The following is a 21,012-nucleotide window of genomic DNA, read 5'->3' on the forward strand; positions in this document are numbered from 1 at the left end:
AATATGAATAAGCACTTGTTAGAGTTGGTTACTCAAATTGTTGTCTTATGTTGGTTTTCAAGGGTACCAGTGATAGAACTTCAAGATTTAAAGCTTTATGAACATTTTATATTTTTCTTTATTTAAGAAATTTCTGCAAATAAGGCTCAGAGAGTTTTTTTTTTTTTTGTACTAGGAATTGAACTAGGATGCTTTACCACTGAGCTACATGCATCCCCAGCAACTTAGGTCTTCGTACTGAGGCTGACCTGAAATTAGCTCTCTTGAGTCACTGGAATTATAGGAATATGCCACTGTGCCCTGTAAGGATATATTTTGATATATGGAAACAATAAATGGCATTGTTTTCATATATTCTACACTCAGTTTCTCCTATCGTTAACATTCTGTGGAAGTGCAGGGTAGGGGGGGTATCACTGGGTATTGAACCCAGGGTGCTTAACCACTGAGTCACATCCCCAGCTTTTTAAAATTTTTTATTTTGAGACAGAGTCTTGCTAAGATGCTCAGGGCCTTGCTGTTTTGCTGAGGCTGGACTTAGAACTCTCGATCCTCCTGCCTCAGCCTTCTGAGCTTCTGGGATTTACAGGTGTGTGCCGCTGCACCCGGTCTCATTAGCTTCTAATATTAGGATGGTACATTATTATTAACTAATATTCATAGTTTATTCAGATTTTTTTAAAAAAAGTTTTTCATGCTATACCCTTAACCCTTTTTATTTATTTATTTATTTTTTTATATTAAGACAGTCTTGATTGCTGAGGCTGGCCTGGAATTTGGGATTCTCCTGCCTCAGCCTCCTGAGTTGCTGGGATCATAGACATGTACCTGGCATGTTTCTTCAGTTTTTATTAAACAACCTTTTTCTGTTCTAGAATCTTATCTAGGATACCAGATTACATTTAGTTGTCATGTTTAGGTTTTTCTTGGCTATGACCATTTCTCAGACTTTCCTGTTTCCTCAGTTTTTAGGAGTTCTGGTCTGATATTTTATAGAATATCCTTCAATTGGGATTTGTCTGATCTTTTTTCATGATTAGACTGGGGATATGGTTTTCAGGAAGAGGATCACAGAGGTACAGTGGCACTCTTCATTACTTTATATCAAGGTATATACTATCAACCTGACATCACTTTTGATACTAATCTTGATCTGATCTCTTGGCTTAGTCAGTATTAGGTTTCTGTTTCTCTTCTTTCCATAATGTACTCTTTGGAAGGAGGTCACACTGCTATCACACTTTCACACAAGAATGAGGGGTTATTTTCTACTTCCTAGAAGGTGGAGCAAGTACATTATTTGAAATTCTTCTTAGGAGATTTATGTCTTCTCTCACCTCTCACTATTTATTCACTCATTTATTTATACCAGTATGGACTCATCTTTTTTTTTTCCCCATTTTTGTGATGCTAGGTATAGAAGTCATGGCCTCTCACTGGTCAAGCACTGAATTATATCCCCAGCCCATGCATATTTATTTTATTCTTTGTGCAATGTATTTGTCCAATAAGACCTTATTTTATTCAGAGCATTCTAGCTTTGGCCATTGGAAACTCTTTCAGTTGACTCATGTTCCTTTGAATTAAAATTCATTTTTAGAACTTTTTTTTTTTTTAAAGAGAGAGTGATAGAGGGAGAGAGAGAGAGAATTTTTAATATTTATTTTTTAGTTCTTGGCGGACACAACATCGTTGTTTGTATGTGGTGCTGAGGATCGAACCCGGGCCGCACGCATGCCAGAGGAGTGCACTACCACTTGAGCCACATCCCCAGCCCCAATTTTTAGAACTTTTTAATTTTCTGGCATTACAGGATGTTTCAGGTTCATCTTGAATATTTCTTGTCTTAGTCCTAGAATTAATCATTTCTCCAAACTATACCTGTTCCTTTTTATCAGAGAATGGTATTTGAACCCAAGATCTGGTGCTAGGTATGTTCAGTGCATAGCAGGGTATTCTCCCAAATTTTAATTAAACCTTGTGTTCCAAGGTTTAATTAAAATTTAATTTTGAAGGAAAAAAATGTTTAGTCTCATTTCTAATTGAGCCTCCTCTTTTTTTTAATGGGTTTTTAAAAATATTTATTTACTTATTTATTAATTATGTATTGAGCCCAGTGCTTCACGCATGCAAGGCAAGAGCTCAACCACTGAGCTATAACCCTAGCCCCTAATTGAGCCTTCTTTATTTTTATTTTTTTAGCTATTTTAGGAATAAGTGTGTATGTATTCTTATCTTTCCATTAAGCAGATGTGTCAGGACTAGAATTCTGACTAGAATCTTGAAAGGAGAATTAGTGATTATTGCTTCCTGGGGAAGTAAGACTTTTTGGATGTGTGGATCAAGTTCTGTTTATACTCTACAGGAATTAGCACTGGTTTCTTAGTTTATTCCACGTCCCCACCCCCATCTTTCCTGTCTACTGACTTTGTGATTTAGTTAAACCAAGGCAATAAAACACAGTCAAGATTGTATTACCATTAAGAAATGTTTAAATTTGGTAGTGTAGAGGTTTTAATTTTTTGGAATTGAACCCAGGGGAACTTTATCACTAAGCTACATCCCCAGCTCCTAAATTGCTTAGGGCCTCACTCAGTTGCTGAGGCTGGCTTTGAACTCAAGATCCTTCTGCCTCAGCCTCCTGAACCACTGGGATTACAGGTATGTGTCATTGTGCCCTGCCTGAATACACAGCATTCTTTTTTTTTTTTCAACCTGGGATTGAACTCGGGGGCATTCAACCACTGAGCCATATCCCCAGCCCTATTTTGTATTTTATATAGAGACAGGGTCTCACTGAGTTGCTTATTAGCACCTTGCTTTTGCTGAGGCTGGCTTTGAACTCAGTGATCCTCCTGCCTCAGCCTCCAGAGCTGCTGGGATTATGTGCGCATGTCACCACACCTGGCTTACACAGCATTCTTATCGCTCCTGTCGTTTTTTTGGCAGATGCTCACATACTGATGGGTGATAAATTATATTTGTTTTTTCCAGTAAAATTGATTCTGATGGGATGAAAGCTGTATTGATAGGTGGAGTTTTGAGGGAGCAGTCATGTTGGTGGGTGGAAATAATAAAGCTGACAGTAAGCAGTATTTTCTTAGTTATGGAGAACTTTTATTTTGGTACAGAGGCTTTTTTTTTTTCTTAACTACTGAGGTACATCCCCAGCTCTTTTTATATTTTATTTTGAGATAGTCTTGCAGAGTTGCTCAGGGCCTAGCTAAATTGCTGAGGCTAACTTTGAGCTTGCCATCCTTCTGTCTCAGCCTCCCAGGCTGTTGAGATTACAGGCATGCAACAGTGTCTGGTGAGAACATTTTTTTAATAGTTTGATTTATTTCATCGTGTTTAGTTTTAACTGGTTAGTTTCTGGCAGTTATATTTGGAGTAATTATATATTTGGTGTTCACTGCTTACAATTAATTGCATAATATTGTAGGATGATTTAAGGCTAATTAACAGCAAAATTGAAATCTGAAAAGCAGTGTTCTACAGAGATAAGAAAAGACTGTTACTTCCTCCTTTGGCGTCACTTTTTATCAAGCTGGTGGTTTATAGAGAGTCTAAGATTCTTCTAGAAAAATCTTAAAAGACAAATTCTTCCATGTACTCTAAGAATATAAGTTAATCATCCCTTTTTGGCTATAAAGTTTTTTGGAAAAATATGTTATTTAGTCTTGGTGTTATCTTTGGAATAAAGTATCTTGATGTAACATGATTTGGTAAGAAACACACCTCTGTCTGGAAGGCCAATCTAAATTCCTGTTTTGTATAGCTTGCCAATTTTTTTTTTTTTTTTTTTTTAGAGAAACCTTTGTATTTGAGAGGAATGTAAAGTGAGTATTCATGATATAGACTCTTGTAGGAATGTCATAAAGTGTTTACTAGTATTTTCAGCTTCTGAGAACCTAACAAAGCAAACAATTTAAAATCTTAATTAAGTCTAAACTGTGCACGGTGGTACATGTCTGTAATTCTAGTGACTAAGGAGTCTAACACAGGAGGATTGCAAGTTTGAGGTCAGTCCTGGGATTTTGAAAGACCCTGTCTCAAAACATAAAATAAAAAGGGCTGGGATGTATGTAGCTCATTGATAGAGCATCCCTGGTTCAATTTCTAATACTAAAAGAAGACAAAACAAAAACAGGTAAATCTAAATGGATGGAATGAATAAATTTTTTTACAGTAATTACAATTTTTTTATAGTAATTACAATGATTTTTAGATAATGCTTATTTGGCCAAATGTTTTAATTCTGATCTTTTTATTCATTAAAATGATTCATTATTCATGAAATTGTGTAGTTTCTTTGTAAATAGCAATACCTATAAGTATTCAGAAGTGTATATATAAAAGGTTTTTCTCTTCAAAGTTACAGCCTTTGCTTTTTTGCTCTAGTGGCAAGTTTAGGGACCTCTTAAGTCAGCATACTATTTTCTCTTTTAAAAGGGTATGTGTGTGTGTGTGTGTGTGTGTGTGTGTGTGTGTTTGTGTGTGTGTGTGTAAAATATATACATATTTCATAAAAATTAGTACTTTAAAAAAAAAACATGGTGCTTGGCACTTAGTATTAGGCCAAGCCATTTGAAATTGATGTTCATGTAAATAGAAAATGATCAAATGTCAACAATATTTTTTAATTTTTTTTTTGTTATAGGTGGACACAATGTCTTTATTTTACTTTATGTGGTGCTAAAGATCAAACGAAGTGCCTTGTGCATGCTAGGCGAGCACCCTACCTCTGAGCCACAACCCCAGCTCAAATGTCAACAATTTTTTATGGTTCTACCTAATAGATGCAGAAATCCTGTTGACCTAAACAGTCAGATCATATAATGATAGATTGAAAAAGAACTTTGTTTAATTCTTCTCTTTTGCAAAGTGAAGTGTCTTGGCCCAAGATATTATAAATATTTCAGCTATCGCAGAGGTTATGAAAAGAGCAGATGATCTGTCAGTGGTTATTATTTTATTTATTTATTTATTGGTACTTGAGGGTTGAATCCAAGTTCACTTTACCACTGAGCTACATCCCTAGTCCTTTTCATTTTTTATTTTGAGATAAGGTCTTGCTAAGTTGCTGAAGCCAACCTTGAATGATCCTCCTGCCTCAGCTTACTGGCTTGCTGGTGTTACTGGCATGTGCCAGTAGTTTTTACTTCTGAATGGAATGGAAATCTATTCTGTAAAGTTCCTGAATAGGAAGGTCAAGAGATCTGGTTTCCTCCCAAGTAATGCAATTTTTGGAATGCTCTTTATCAGTTTCCTTATTTGTAAAATGAGGATGTTAGATATGTAAGATGTTTGCTTAGTTAGGATAATTAATGTTATCTTTTAAAAATACATATGTACCATTTTGGTGCTTAACCCAATTAAAGGTTTATTTCTTGCCCACATCATAGTCTGAGTGTTTGACTTGTTATTTTTTTTAATAACTTTATTTTATGTATTCATTTTATTTGGTGTGAGGATCAAACCCAGGGCCTTGCATGTGCAAGGCGAGCACTCTGCTGCTGAGCCATTACCCCAGCCCCTGACTTGTTATTGAGGACTTTCACTCTTTCTATGGATTGTTTTGGAGCCTTCCACTGGATCCTTTGTATTTAGTTTGTGACAGCAAAGAGCTCTATAGTATTGTCCAAAGCTTGGTTCTTGTCCCTGATGCCAATCTAGTAACGAGGACAACGCTTTTGAGAAAAAGAAGATTTATTGCTTTGCTAGCAAAGGAAAAACACAGGGGACTCCTGTCCCAAAGGCTGTGATTCTGCCCATCCATAGGAACAAGGTTTTTAAAGAGATGATTCAAAGAAAATGAGATTAAGACCTTTATTTATTTGTTTATATATGGTGCTGAGAATTGAACCCAGTGTCTCACACATGCCAGGCAAGTATGCTGCCATTGAGCCACAATCCCAGCCTAGAAAATGAGATTAAGGAGGAGAAATCGGGAAGGAGAAGATCAGGGAAAAGAAGATCAGAAAGGAGAAGGTCAGGTAGAAGTTTTGGAAAAATGAAAAAAAAAACATGTAAGTTTCAGATTCACAAGGGATATAGCCAAAGCATCAAGTGAACCCCTGTTACACTAGGAAGGAGACTCTGATAAAATGTTTTATGTGAGCCGTATTAGTTCAGCTCACATTGCATTGACTGAAACCTAGTCACATGTCTCAACTTCTTTGGAGATGAGGAAATGCTATCTTTTGAGTACTAGAAAGAAGAAACAGGATTGCTCATGTCTGCTACTGTCCTTTTAGTTTGTACTTAAAAAAATTTTTTTTGTATTGGAAATTTAACCCAGGGATGCTTTACCACTGAGGTACATCCCCAACCCTTTTTATTTTGTATTTTGAGAATAGGTCTTGCTAAATTGCTGAGGCTGGACTTGAACTTGCCATCCTCTGCCTTAGCTTCCTGAGTTGCTGGAATTAGAGGTGTGTGCCACTCACTGCATCTGGCTAAATATAATGTAAAGCACATGCACTTTTTTTTTTTTTTTTTTTGCAGTGCTGGGGATCAAACTCAGGGCCTTGGGCATGCTAAGCAAGTGCTTAACTGCTGAGCTACATCCTCAGCTCTTTTTTTTTTTTTTTTTAACTTTTTAAAAATTTTTAAATTTAGGTTGACACAATACCTTTATTTTTTTTTAATGTGGTGCTGAGGATCAAACCTGGGTCCTGCCTGTGCTATTCGAGCACTCTACCGCTGAGCCTAATCCCAGCCCCAACATTCTTTGATTTTTATATTCAGCACCAAAATCTTTCTCCTATTGCATGTTGCTTTTTTGCTCTTGATTGCTCAGAATTTATTTCCAAATTTCTTGGCAGCAGTTGGTTTGGAAGTCAAAACTCTGGTGCTTATTATATTTAGGAGAATTTTCTTTCCCAGGTGATTGTTAGTTTTATTTGTGATTTCATTTAAGGTTTAAAATTTTATTTTATCTCAGTAGTCTTACTCTTTTTTTTTTTTGAATGATTAAAAATGCTTATATTGCAAAAGTCTCCCAGTGCTTGTATAAGAAATACAATAGAATACTAACATAGCCAGCATCAGAGCCATAAAGTTATTGTCCACCCATGTTCAGTCTATCAGCCCACTAGCAGAAGGGAGAACAGACAGACCTTATACTGTCTTTTAAAGGTCAGCACATGTAGACTTTCAAACCAAAAGAGAAGCAACATTCCAGTGAGGAGGCAAAGTTCTCTTTGCCTCTGCCTACTTAAGATTAAACATGGAGAGTCAGCAAAACTCTGTTATTTAAGCTGCTGTTTTAGAATCATTACCATCCTTCCTCTTCATTCCCTCTTCTCTTTTTCTCCCCCTGTGATGTGTTATACATACATACATACACACACACACACACACACACAAGTATAAATATTAAATGCATTCTTTTAAAAAATATTTTTAGTTGTAGATGGACACACTAACTTTATTTTTATTTGGTGCTGAGGCTTAAACCCAGTGCCTCACACATGCTAGGCAAGCACTCTACCACTGAGCTACAATCCCCACCCCTTAAATGCACTTTTAAAATATGTAATTAGTGCAAAATAATGGCGCAATCTAGTTTGTATTATATTTGTAACAGTACTTTCTTGTTTAGGTCCCCTTTCAATAAATTGTGCCTCCCCCATTTTTAATTTGTTTTTTTAAATGTGCCATTGCCCTTCATGTCTAGAATCATTCACTTACACTGTTTGTTTAAAGACTAATTTTGGATAAATTATTTCTAGATCTAGAACATTATCATTCTGGGATTTCATTTCGATTTTTTTTCTTGTATACTAAGACTTTCCCATGACATTTTTCATTTTCTTAATTCTTTTTCATAAATAGTGCATGGATTTACAGTGTGTCATTTAGTAGATGGATAAACTATGAAAAGCTAGCTTCAAATTAATCTGAGTTTCTTTGTTTTGTTTTTGGTGCTGTGAATCCCAGAGCCTCCTGTGGGTTAAACAAACACATGCTCTACCAATGAGTTATACCTTCAAGGTGCTCTTTTTTTTAAAATTTTTTTTAATAAGTTGTACATGGACACAATACCTTTATTTTGTTTATTTATTTATTTTTTTAATGTGGTGCTGAGGATTGAACCTAGAGCCTGACACATGTTAGGCGAGCACTCTACCACTGAGCCACAGCCCCAGCCCCTCAAGGTGCTCTTTTCGTTTTAAAGCCATCACTATTTTTTTTTCCTAATATCTGAGTGTTGCTACTAGAAAAAAAGAAGACAATCTTACAGCTTAGGGATATTTTTATTTTCTAATGTCTCCATCTTGACTGTCTCTTCTGTACCTCTCATGATGATGAAGATATTCATATTTTCCATATTATCTTGTAGAAGCTTTATCATTTTACTTTCCACATTTAGGCCTGCCATTTATCTGGAATTTATTATTATTATTATTATTATTATTAATATGCTCAATACCCATTGAACACAGCACCATTTATTTATTTATTTATTTTTAAACTTTTTTTTTTTTAAGAGAGAGAGGAGAGAGAGAGAGAATTTTTTAAATATTTATTATTTTTTAGTTCTCGGCGGACACATCTTTCCCCCACTGCTCTGCATTGTCCCATTTGTTGAGTATCTTCTATGATTTGGATCTGGTCTGTACCTCCAAAAGGCACATGTGTTGGAAGCTTGGTTCTCAGTATGATGATGTTCAGAGGTGGTGCACCCTTTTAGAGTTGGGGCTTAGTAGGTGGTCATTATGATCCCTCCTCATTCTGGCTCTGGCTTTCTTTTGCGCCACGTGATCTCTTTCTTGCTCACACATTCTCCCACCATGATGCCACCTGTTTTGAGGTGACCCAGCTAAGGAAGGGACCCTTACCAGAGGCTGAATTGATGGAGCTTCCTGATCTTGTACTTTTAGCTTCCCAAACTATGAACTAAATTTGTTTTCTTTATGAAATTTTCAACCTGTATTATTTTTTACAGTATTGGAAAACTTATCAATACTACAGTACTTACATATATATGGTTCTGTCTTGAAACTATTCTCTTGCATTGTCCATTTTCTGATGATTATGCTGGGCACTACAATGTCTTTGTTATTTTATTTAAAGTTTAAACATAGGAAATTGCTAAATTACTAGGTGAGAAACTGTCATCAATTTTCAGTGTTTTGATATAGTTCCATCCATTAATGAGTTAATTTAAATTTGTTCCCCAAGATTGTCTTGGCTATTCATGGTTCCTTTTATTTCCACTTAAAATTGAGAATTAAAAAAAATTTTTTAAATATTTTTTTAAGTTGTTGATAGACCTTTATTTATCCAACTCAGTGCCTTACACATGCCAGGCAGGTGCACTACTGCTGAGCCCCAGCCCCAGTCCAAGAGAATCAACTTTTTAATTTGATTTAAATAGAATAAAACCCATTGAGCTGTGTGCTATGGCACTCACCTGTAATTCTAGTGGCTCAGGAGGCTGAGGGTTTGAGGATTTCAAGTTCAAAGCTAGCCTCAGCAACTTCTTGAGACCCAAAGCAACTCAGTGAGATTCTGTCTCTAAATAAAATACAAAAACAGAGCTGGGGATTTATGTGGCTCAGTGGTTAATCACCCCTGGGTTCAATCCCCAGGACCAAAAACAAAACAAAACAAAACAAAATAAAATGCTATTGGGTTTTACTTAGGATTATGTTGAATCTGTAGATCAATTTGGGGATAATTAACATCTTTAAATATCGAGACTTCTAGTACATACTACATACACCTTAGATCAAGGGGCTGGGGTTGTGGTTTATTTTTATTTTATTTTTTTAATTTGAAATTATATCATTTATTGAACATTTTTTAAAAATTTGAAATTAAATTTGTCATCAAGTTTTTTTTTTTGTTTTCTGTGTAACAGTCATTGATATTGATATTGCTCATTAAAGTTATTCCTAAGGGTTTTTTTTTGGGGGGGGATGGTTCGGGGAATTGAACCTGGGGCACTTTACCACTGAGCTTCATCTCCAGCCCCGCCCCCCCATTTAAATATTTATTTTTTAGTTTTAGGTGGACACAGTATCTTTATTTTATATTTATATGATGCTGAGGGTTGAACCCAGTGCCTCACGCATGCCAGGCAAGAGCTGTACCACTGAGCCACAACCCAGCCCCAGTTAACCATTTTTGAAAATTGTCACATGGGTTGATAACTTGAAAATGAGGAAATGACATTGTCTATACTTTGCTGCCTGTGCATAAACTGAATAACAGACACAGTAACCAATCACAGGCATGTGTTACTTATATAGTGTACTTATGTAGACCAAGTACTGGCAGCAAATTTGGTACTTTGTCAATTACAGTTAATATACTGTGGTAACTAAAATTTGAATTGTGCTGTTGGGGACTGATATTATTTAATTGAACCATGGTAACTGAAATACATACATATTAGAACCTTGCAAAACAAAGACTACCTGTAGTTGTGATAAATAAATATTATGTGTACCACAAAGTTTAAACTCTTTGCTGTTTTCAGAAAGTGTCCGCTGATCCTTGATCTAAGTTATTTTCTTTTTTTGCAATTCTTCTTCTTCTTTTAGTTGTTGATGACTTTTATTTTATTCATTTATTTATATGCAGTGCTCAGAATCACACCCAGTGCCTCACACATGCTATTCAAGTGCTCTACCACCAAGCCACAACCCCAGCCCCTTGATCTAAGGTGTTTTTTTTTTTTTTTTTAAACCAAGAATTGAACTCAGGGGCACTCAACCACTGAGCCACATTCCCAGCCCAATTTTGTATTTTATTAGAGACAGGATCTCACTGTGTTGCTTAGCACCTCGCTGTTGCTAAGGCTGGCTTTGAACTCAGGATCATTCTGTCTCAGCCTCCCGAGCTGCTGGGATTACAGTCGTGCTCCACTGTGCTCAGCTGATCTAAGTTTTTTAGTTCAGTTTAGCTTATAATTTCTGCCATTCTTTTTGTCTGCTTTTGTTATCAAGGGTATATTATCAACAATTTATAATCAATAGTAATAATAATAACTTTGATGTGAAGCATTATGGTTGTTCACTTCTAAGTATTTTAAAATTTCTCTTATGGTTTAGCTCATGGGATATTTGTAGTGTGTTAGAATTTTCTATAAAATATTTAAAAAGTTCTTTCAGTTTTTCCAGCTGCCTTATGATAGGCTTCATGAACATGGGTTATACAATAATGATTTTTAAAATGAAGACTTGCTCTAAGACCTATACATTTATTTTATTTGAAAGGATATAATTTATTGAACATTGTAAAAAAATTTTATATTAATGTACATTTGATTTTAAAAATTTTGCATTAGGTTACCACAGATTTACATACAACCATAAACTGAAAAAAATACAAGAAAGTTTCCATGTGATACTAAAAAAACTCTTTCATTTATTGTAAAAAAAAATAAACTTTTAGAAGCTAAAGCTAGCTTTACAGTTGTGCAAAATACTAAACAGAAAGTCTTTATTTTTAAGAGAAAGTAACATTTTTCTATACTTGTCCTATATTTTGATTCTGTCCAATAGAACCAAAACCTCCTGAACCCCTTTCAGTGTCATTCAACACTTGATCATCTTCTATATCTGGATAAAAAATCCATTCACAAATGAGCTCTGCTATTTGATCACCTTTTTTTTTTTTTTTACTCCAAACTTCTCTTTGCCAAAATTAAATAACATAACACCAACATTATGACACCAGCTCCTACATGTATGGAATATTTTGCAGCCAAGCCAGAACGCGGAGCTGTTCTTCCATAGCACCCAGAAGGAAGAGCTATCTGAATGTCTGTTTACACAAAGGCTTTCTCCATAGGTGGTACTATATAATCATAGGCACTGTACAGGTCATAGCCCACGGCCAGTGCGGACCCCCAGGTAGGGGCCATGGCATGCTCCAATAGTCATACAAAGCCGAGCGGCAAGCCTCTCTCGTCCGCAGGCGGGCCGCTTGCTGGGGGAGATGGCGGTTACTTTTTCAGAACAGGGCATGGCAGCACTGGAGGGCAAGAGAAGATGACGAGACTAGAGACCGGAGAAGAGAGCACATATACATTGATTTTAAAAATAAGTAGAGGCCAGGAATATAGACCTGGTTCATGTGAGGGAGGCCCTGGATTCAGTCCCTAACATCATAAACCACAATGAATAAATAAACATTTAAAAAAGTTCCACAATATGGTAGAAGAGAAAATGTCCTTTCTCTAGTATATCATATAGTTCATTAGCTGAGACTTTTTCTTTATATTATTCAAACCTTAAGGTTTTTACTTAAGGTGTATACTTAACCGATTTTTATCTGTATGCTATATTGGTTTCTGAGCAATATATACATTATGGTATTCCTTTATTGGGTGTGTCTTAAAATATTCCTCACCTGTTTATCCTCATATTTCTGTAAGTTTTATATAAGTATAATATTCAGTATTGCTAAATCTTGTTTAATTTTTGTCATTTTGTGTTTATCTTTTTATTTTCTTAGAGTTTATTTTGCTTGATATTTATATACCTCAGCCAATTTGATATGCCTTTTTGTTATATGGTTGAACTTTTTTAGTAGTGCTGGTAATATTCAGAACCCCTTTACCAGCTAGTTGCTCCCCCATCCCAGCTGACGTGTTAATTGTCAGGTCCACAGTAGTTAGGTGCCACCTTCAGAGATGTATGGGAGGTTCTAACTCAGATTTCACACAGCCCTCAGCCAATGACTGTCTGATAAGAGATATGAAACTATGACCCCTGGTCATGTGGTATTGACTTCATGTGTAGTTGTTTTTCAGAGCTTCTCATAGAACAAGTAGAGGCTAGACTTCAGCTAAAACCATAGTTTTTCTTGCTTTACATAGGTTTCTCCTGAGAATATTCCCTCAGAAGGTCACTTTTACAGAAATCCCTCTCAGGCTCTACTTCTAACAAAGTGAGTCTAAAGTGTCTAATGTTAAGTTGTAGAAGAACTGTTATATTTAATTTCAGTGAATATTTTATGTTGAATGGATTATGCAGATTGTTGATTAATTTAGTGACTCTCAATTGTAGGTCCCCTTCAAAATCAACTTTTCTGTGATTGCTGGGACTGGGGTTGTGGTCCAGTGGTAGAGCACTTGCCTCGAATGTGTGAGGCACTGGGTTTGATTCTCAGCACCACATATAAATAATAAAAAAAAAGATCCATCAACAACTAAAGTGAATAAATAAGTAAAATTTAAAAAAATATGTAATTGCTCAGTCCTATCCTGAACAGTTAATGATTCTGTGGTAATTCTTCTGGAATACATAATATTATATAATTTTAGCATATATACACATATGTGTGTATGTAAAATAAGAATCCATTTAATGATTTTTACTTTTAACTGTTTTCTATCTTCATTTAAGATAAAATGTTCAAAATTATGTTAACAAAAGCACTTGCTTAGCAAAATGTCACCAGCACCATTTAAAAAAAAATTGGGAGTGGTGGTGCACCCCTGTAATCCCTGTGACATGGGAAGCTAAGAAGGCAGGAGGATCATAAGTTTCAGGCTAGCCTCAGCAACTTAGTGAGACCCTGCCTCAATAAAAAATAAAATGGACATGGGGTATATTTCATTGGTAAATTGCCCCTGGGTTAAATTCTTAGAACTGCCCCCCCCCCCCCCCCCCCCCGCCACCAAACAAACAGCAACAACAACAAAAAAAAAACTTAAAAGCTTACTTTGATTTTTTTCTTTAATTTTTACCCAATGTTATTTTTACTTCTAAGCATCTGTAAGGTATTTATACATTAAAGTAAAATATTTACCATTACTACAAAATGCCTTCTAAGTAGTCCTGTAAAGTTTATATCTTCTCTTTCTTGTTCAAAAGGGACAAACTACTCTTATCTCAGTGCTGATTCTGTGCTTAGGACCAATAGTGGAAGAGGCATGAGGGTACTTTCAGCTGGTCATACAATCACTCCCAGCAAGAGAAGGCTTGTGTCATGATACAGAACAGAGCACACCTAGCAGGATGAAGGTGTATTTACTGCATGTTTATTATATTAGATCTTCTGGGAGGAACACATATTGTAAATACATAATTACAGAATTGTTAGCACAAATTCCTACCCTTTCCTGATTTTACACGCCACTTTATTTCATTTTTTACCAACATCTTATATGATAATATAGAGTGAAACCAAACTTTGCTTGATGGAGAGGTTTTTCTTAAATAAAATAGTTCTTAAAAATTAAAAGCTGATATGAATTGAGTGTGAATACTCAATCTTAAAATGACATTATATCTTATAACTCCCTGAGAGATGAGTTGATACCATAGAAAGATAGCAGATTAATAATATAAATGTTTTAATATGTATGATATTAACTTGGTGATGGTAGCTGATTTCTTTACTAAATATTTGTTTTTGCTACATTGCATCATGTTGTTGTGCTTTTCTAAAAACAGAGAGCTATTTTTATTACTCTGCCTAATAAACGATAAGATGGCCTAGCATGGAGAGCTTAGCTGGTTTATTTGGATACTCCCTGTTGGTTTTCTTTCCATAATTGCAAACATGATTGCTTTGGCACAAACTATGTTTAGGAAGTGGAAGGAATGAAGTGAATATTCTTTATTAGTGGTGATGCTTTGTTTATTTTTTGAGTTCTGAAGAGTTTCAGAACCTCTGATTAATTTTAAATTAGATTCAGTTTTTATTAATTTTCTTTATATCATTGTAGAACTATTTATTTAGCTAGACCCTTGTGTTATTGATTTTTATTGTTTGGCCATCTCCTGTATAAAATAATCTAAGGGCAGGGAGGGTGTACACAGCATTTAGGGATGGTCCTTCCCCTTTGGGACCTAGCATTTTACAGAAACTATTATATACAACTAACAGGTACAGATCAGACTGTACTTTTACAATGCAGGTACAGATGATAACACTAGTTCTGAATAGCACTAGGAGATTCTAAAACGGAATCACATATAGTGATAGTCCATTTGGACCTTGAGTTTGAGACTTTGACCAATGGAGAGAGAGAAAAGAGAGATGCAGGTGTGGAGAACAATATGAGCAAGGTGTACAGTGGTCATGTGAATGACATGCTTGCAAAATGACAGATGTGACTAAAATATAGGGAGACCCTCCCTGCATGGACAGCTATTGATTATGGTAGGTGATATGACTGGGTTTTCAGGTACCTGTGGCCTTGATAGCACCTACTGAGTTTGAATTTTTTTTCTTTCCACATTTTTTTATTGGCATATTATAGTTGTGCATAATGGTGGAATTTGTTGTTACATATTTGTGCATGCACACAATATAATAATTTTGGCCAATATCAATCCTCAGCATCCCCCATGAACCCCCCTTTACCACCTGGTCTCCTCATTCTTACTAAGTTCCTTTTTTTTTTTTAAGAGAGAGAGAGGAGAGAGAGAGAGAGAGAGAGAGAGAGAGAGAGAATTTTTAATATTTATTTTTTAGTTCTCGGCGGACACAACATCTTTGTTGGTATGTGGTGCTGAGGATCGAACCCGGGCCGCACGCATGCTAGGCGAGCGCGCTACCGCTTGAGCCACATCCCCAGCCCACTAAGTTCCTTTGATTTTCATGAGATCCCTGCCTCCCTGAATATTTTTTTTTTTTTTTTTTTTTTTTTTTTTTTTGGTACCAGAGATTGAACCCAGCCAGGGGCACTTAACCACTGAGCCACATCCTCAGCCCTTTTTATATTTTTTCTTTAGAGACAAGTTCTCACTGAGTTGCTTAGGGCCTCACTAAGTTGAAGAGGTTGGCTTTGAACTCAAGATCCTATTGCCTCAGCTTCAGGAGCTGCTAGAATTAAAAAAAAAAAAAAATTCCATTAATAGGAATTGGGGGACTTTTAAATTAACTGGAGTTTTTTTTTTTTTTTTCTTTCTCATTACCAGGAATTGAACTCAGGGGCTTAACCACTGAGGCATATCCCCAGCCCTTTAGTTTTTTTTTTGTTGTTGTTGTTTTTTTAGACAGGATCTTGCTAAGTTGCTTAGGGCCTCATTAATTGCTGAGGGCTGGCCTTGAACTTGGGATCCTTTGCCTCAGCCTCCCAAGATGTTGGGATTGCAGGTGTGTGTCACCATACTAGGCAACTTGGGTGTTTTCTCAATGTTCAGTATTCTTCTTAACTGCCTCCATACCTTTAAGTAGGTATAATGATAGGTATGTAGGTAAGGTTGATATACTTAAAACGTATTTAGAGTATGGTGATGTCATTGTGTCAGATAAAAGCAGAAACTTCAAAACTGCAAGGTTTTCTTTATTTTTTTCATTCCACTTCTGTTTCTATATTCTCTGGTTTCTCTAAGCCTGATCCGTAGTCCTAGCTTCATTTATAAATGACTTGTTTTCTCTGGAACTCATTTTTTTTTACCTGTTAAAGTTAGGGTAATAAGTCATAGGTCATTTGAACTGGTGTTTTTAAAAGTCTTTGGATATCTTAAATGGTGAGAAATAATTTTGGGTAGATATAGACCAACTCAGTGCTTTACTATGTTAACTAAGGGGAGGAAAAATAAATGGAATAAATAGGAAAGTTAAAAAAAATGCCTTCTCTTTTTCAAAACTTTGAGGTGTTAGATATTGAGAGTCTTCTTAAGATTCACTTTATTTATTTCTTAATGTAACATAGTATTATTTATTTATTTATTTATTTATGGTGCTGTGGATTGAACCCAGGGCCTTGTGCATGTGAGGCAAGCACTCTTCCAACTGTGCTATATTACCCAGCCCTCACATTATTTTTATTGAAATAAAATTGAAGATTCACTTTTAAGGATAGTTATAACAGAAATGTAAGTGCTGTGTCATTGTCATCTCTTGTTTTGGCTCATATAACCAGACTTCAGCAAGACATGCTATCTGCATCACATGGCTAACAGTGGGAGGTATCTGGTGTAGATTATTCTTCTTGGAGGAATAGATTTAAATTTATTTGGTCAGAAATGTCACAGACTGGTGCCTGTTTATAGATCCAAAAATGTATTCAGTCAGGACCAAACACAAGCTGCCTGGATAGTTAATGTAAGTAAGAAAACTAGGCTTTGAGCTTTGTCATACAGGTTTTCTGTATGTGCATGTGTCTGCTGTGTTTTTCTATTTAGAGGGCAGAGCTCTATAAGGCAGCAGTGGGAAAAGGGACTCTTTGTTATGGGAACTACTTGGGAGTGAAATGTAACTTTTTTAAACCTGTATCAGTGTGTTCTTTCATGTAGGAATTTATCTGGGTGATGGCCTCAGCTCTTCTAGTAATCAAGGGTCCTTTCCTGTTGCTAATCCTGTAATGAACAGAACTTTGTCAAGTCTGGAAATTTCATCAGTTCCTACTAGTACTGCTGTTATCTTTGCAACTATAGGGAGGCACCTGGGGGTAGAAAGGTAATACATTCTTCAGGGGTTTGGAGTTTATTGCTTAGGGATGTGAGATCCTGCTGAGTGTCTGTTGCTGTTTGCAGGTCTCCTTCTGAGAAGTAGGAGTAATTCATATTTGCCTCAAAGATAATATGAGCCTGTGAACGTGTAAATTGGTAACTGATTCCTCAAGAGAACCTTGCTGAAGATTTAGTTTTACTTCTAATGAAATACCATGTTGATTGAAAAAGACAAATAAGGTTTAGATTGATATGTAATAGATCTCTGAAAGAAATTCATTAAAGATCAATCTGAGGACAGCAGTGCAGCTGAGGCAGGAGAATTACAAATTCAGTAACTTAGTGAGACCCTCAGCAACTTAGCAAGACCCTGTCTCAAAGTAAAAAATAAAAAGGACTGGGGATATATAGCTCAGTGGTAAAGCACCCCTGGATTCAACCCCCAGTAACCCTGCCCCCCCAAATTTGGGTAAATAAAGTTATCATTTAGTAGATTAAAACTTGCTAATAAGCAAACTAAAAAAAGAAATCTAATGTTGAATATGAAAATATTATGATGTAGGCTATACCTTTAAACATGTTAGATTTTAAGTGGTCTCTAGGTCTGACTGGGATGTTGGGTTCCTTCCAAGCCTAAGGCATAAACACTGTATTTTAAGCATAGCATACTTACTAGTCAGTTTTTTGGGGGGTGGACAGGTGGCAGGGGAAGGGGAATACTGGGGATTGGACCCAAGGGTGCTCTACCCACTGAGCTACGTCCCCAGTTCTTTTTGGGAGAAAAAAAAAAGTCTTGTTAAGTTGCTTAGGCTGGCCTAAAACTTGTGATTTTCCTGCCTCAGCCTCCAGAGTAGCTGGGATTACAGGTATGCATCACCACATCTGGCAACTACTTTGTTTAAATTAGAAATGAACACTAATCTGTAAAGATCTTAATACATTTAGTTTAGTAATTAATTCTAAAGTAAACTACCTACCACTGAAGGTGCTTATAACTTCATCATATATTCTTATTTACTATTTATGAGCACATAGCCATGTGTTAATAGTGAGACAGTAGTCAAGACACCATGATTCTATTCTTTGCTTTATCATCATGTCATGTAGTTTTCTCCTACCTTTAGTTTACCTATTTCAAAACATTTCTCACCAGATAATTTCACTTCAGGCATGTGGTTAGAATGAAAGATCAAATGTCAAAAGTGCTATGCTTACAAACCATGTGTTCTCTTGGTGTCTGGTTAGATAATATGGGGCTTATTTTCTGGCAGAGCAATGTCAGGCTCTTTTGATGTTAGCCAGGACTGGGTGGAGTTTCTTATGCTCCAGTCACTTTGGCTCAAGCGGGGCACTGTGCACTGGTGAATTTGTTTTCAGTCCTTTACTGCCATTTTTTTTTTTTTTTTTGCCTTTTAATAAAGTTGAGCACAGTTATAATTGAGAGAACTTGATTTATGGAATAAGAGTCATACCTATTCACATTGAGGGTCTTATGAGTTTTGTTTATTAATAGCTAACTGAATCAATGAAACTGAATTGTAAGTAGCTCAAAGAATAAACAACCTGAGGAATCATTTAACATAGCACTCTCATTTTACAATTAGGGAACTTGCCCCAGAAGGTGACTCACTCAAGGCTACAATGTCAGATTCAACCAGTACTTCAGTGAAACATAGCATTTTCTGTATTCAGCTTTCAAATTCTCTTGTACTTTACCCACACGTCCATTTAGTGTTACCTTTTTATTTATACAGATAGAAGAAGAATGATCAAGGAGAGATAATTTTTTTTGAAAGTAGGTACTTCTTATTTACAAGGGTATGTTTTTTGGTTTTCCCGAATATCCAGATTTGAAAGCAATTCTGTGTTGTGTCTTTTTGTCTATAAAATATGTAACTGAACATTTAAGGCATAACTGAATATTAAATAACATCAAATAATTCTTTGTTAGGTGAGATTCATACATGAATTTATTTATTTATTTATTTTTTTAAGAGAGAGAATTTTTTAATATTTATTTTTTAGTTATTGGCGGACACAACATCTTTTTTGTATGTGGTGCTGAGGATCGAACCCGGGCCGCACGCATGCCAGGCGAGCGCGCTACCACTTGAGCCACACCCCCAGCCCCATACATGAATTTATTATAGGATGGAACTCAGAATCATTTAAACAAATCTATAGAGCACTTAAAAAGCATATTAGACTTGTATGTCTTATAAGATACAATAAATAGTTGGGTGTGGTAGTGCATGCCAAGCCTAGCAACTTGGGAGGCTGAGACAGGAGGGTTGTAAGTTTGAGGGCAGCCTCAGAAACTCAAGTGAGACCTTTAGCATCTTAGCAAGAACCTGTCTCAAAAAGAAAAAGGTCTGGGTATGTGCTTCACTGGTAAAGAATCTTTGGCTTCAATCCCCAGTGCCAAAACAAACAGAAAATCACATAAACACAATAACTAGAAAATTAAGTAATCTTGTTAATTTATTGAAAACTGAGGTTTTCTGACTAAACTCTTATACTTTCACTTCCAACATTACTATTCTATAGTAGAGTTTGTGTGCATGTGTTTTTAAGTCATACTTCTAATTATGTGTGGGACAAATAAAAATAGCTAAACCATTGAGATGCAGATGCTGGGTGGTTGGCTTGATGCTCTCAGTCAAGTGACCTTCTCACTTTCCAGTTTTGTTATATTCTATCAGTTTTGCCTTCTGGCAAATTTAAACAGCCAAACCACAGTTAGTCCAGGAGCTGGTGTGGGAATATGTGCAGGTAGGGATCTAGGGGGAGAAGGTTTACTGTGGATTAAGAAGCTGCTATTTGAGAATCTACAATCTGTTAAATAATATTTAAAATGTATTGGTGTTTTCATTCATGTATGCTAGCCAAGTGTTCTTCCATTGAGCGACATCCCCAGACCTTTTTAAAAATTTAATTTCCAGACAGAGTTCCTCTAAGTTGCTGAGCCTCAAACTTGCAGTCCTTAGGGGAAGTGTTGAGTAATATGGACCAAATTATATTGTTATATTTTGCACATATATGAATATGTAACAAAAAAGTCCCATCATTATGTACAACTAAAATGCACCAGTAAAAAAAATGTGAAAAGAGAAAAAAATAGATGATATAAAAAGTACAAAACAAACAAACTTGCAGTTCACCTGCCTCAGTCTGGCTACCTGTGTTCTAAATCAGGAAAAATATGAGTAGATTGCACTGTGAGACTTCTATAGAATATTTCTAGAGGGAAATTTTATCTATTAGGCCCTTGTGCTGCTACTACTGTCTTAAGTTGAAATTATATTTGAATTCTTGTTTATGATTCCCTCTGAAAAGCTGCTGAAGCCTAAATGTAAAGATTTTTTTTTTTAAGAGAGAGTGAGAGAGGAGAGAGAGTGAGAGAGAGAGAGAGAATTTTTTTTTTAATATTTATTTTTTAGTTCTCGGGGGACACAACATCTTTGTTGGTATGTGGTGCTGAGGATCGAACCCGGGCCGCACGCATGCCAGGCGAGCGCGCTACCGCTTGAGCCACATCCCCAGCCCCTGAAGCCTAAATTTAATAGTCATTATTCACTAGAGGAATTCATAATTTTAGTAGTGAAATTCAGTTTGATATTGCATTTGCTGCAGGCTCTTG

At 36.0% G+C, this 21,012-nt stretch overlaps 1 protein-coding gene and 1 pseudogene across 4 annotated transcripts in view; one reads left to right on the forward strand and one right to left on the reverse strand.

The window, feature by feature from the left end:
- The window catches only part of MAP4 (microtubule associated protein 4), a 173,180-nt gene that overhangs the window by 37,989 nt on the left and 114,179 nt on the right, over nucleotides 1-21,012 (forward strand). The window contains exon 1 of one of the 3 annotated variants that reach the window (XM_081285153.1): nucleotides 16,884-17,025. The exons of the other annotated variants lie outside the window; for them this stretch is intronic. Within the exon in view, the coding sequence (XP_081141279.1) occupies nucleotides 17,024-17,025 (2 nt within the window). The 5' untranslated portion in view covers nucleotides 16,884-17,023. Of the gene's footprint in view, nucleotides 1-16,883; nucleotides 17,026-21,012 lie in introns of those variants that run through there. 3 annotated transcript variants of the gene reach the window in all.
- Nucleotides 11,485-11,984, reverse strand: LOC308643312 (deoxyuridine 5'-triphosphate nucleotidohydrolase-like; annotated as a pseudogene). The gene has a single exon. The product of its transcript is annotated as a deoxyuridine 5'-triphosphate nucleotidohydrolase-like (transcript).

Source organism: Spermophilus citellus (genome assembly GCF_964194105.1).
Source record: "Spermophilus citellus genome assembly, chromosome: 3".
Classification (NCBI taxonomy): domain Eukaryota; kingdom Metazoa; phylum Chordata; class Mammalia; order Rodentia; family Sciuridae; genus Spermophilus; species Spermophilus citellus.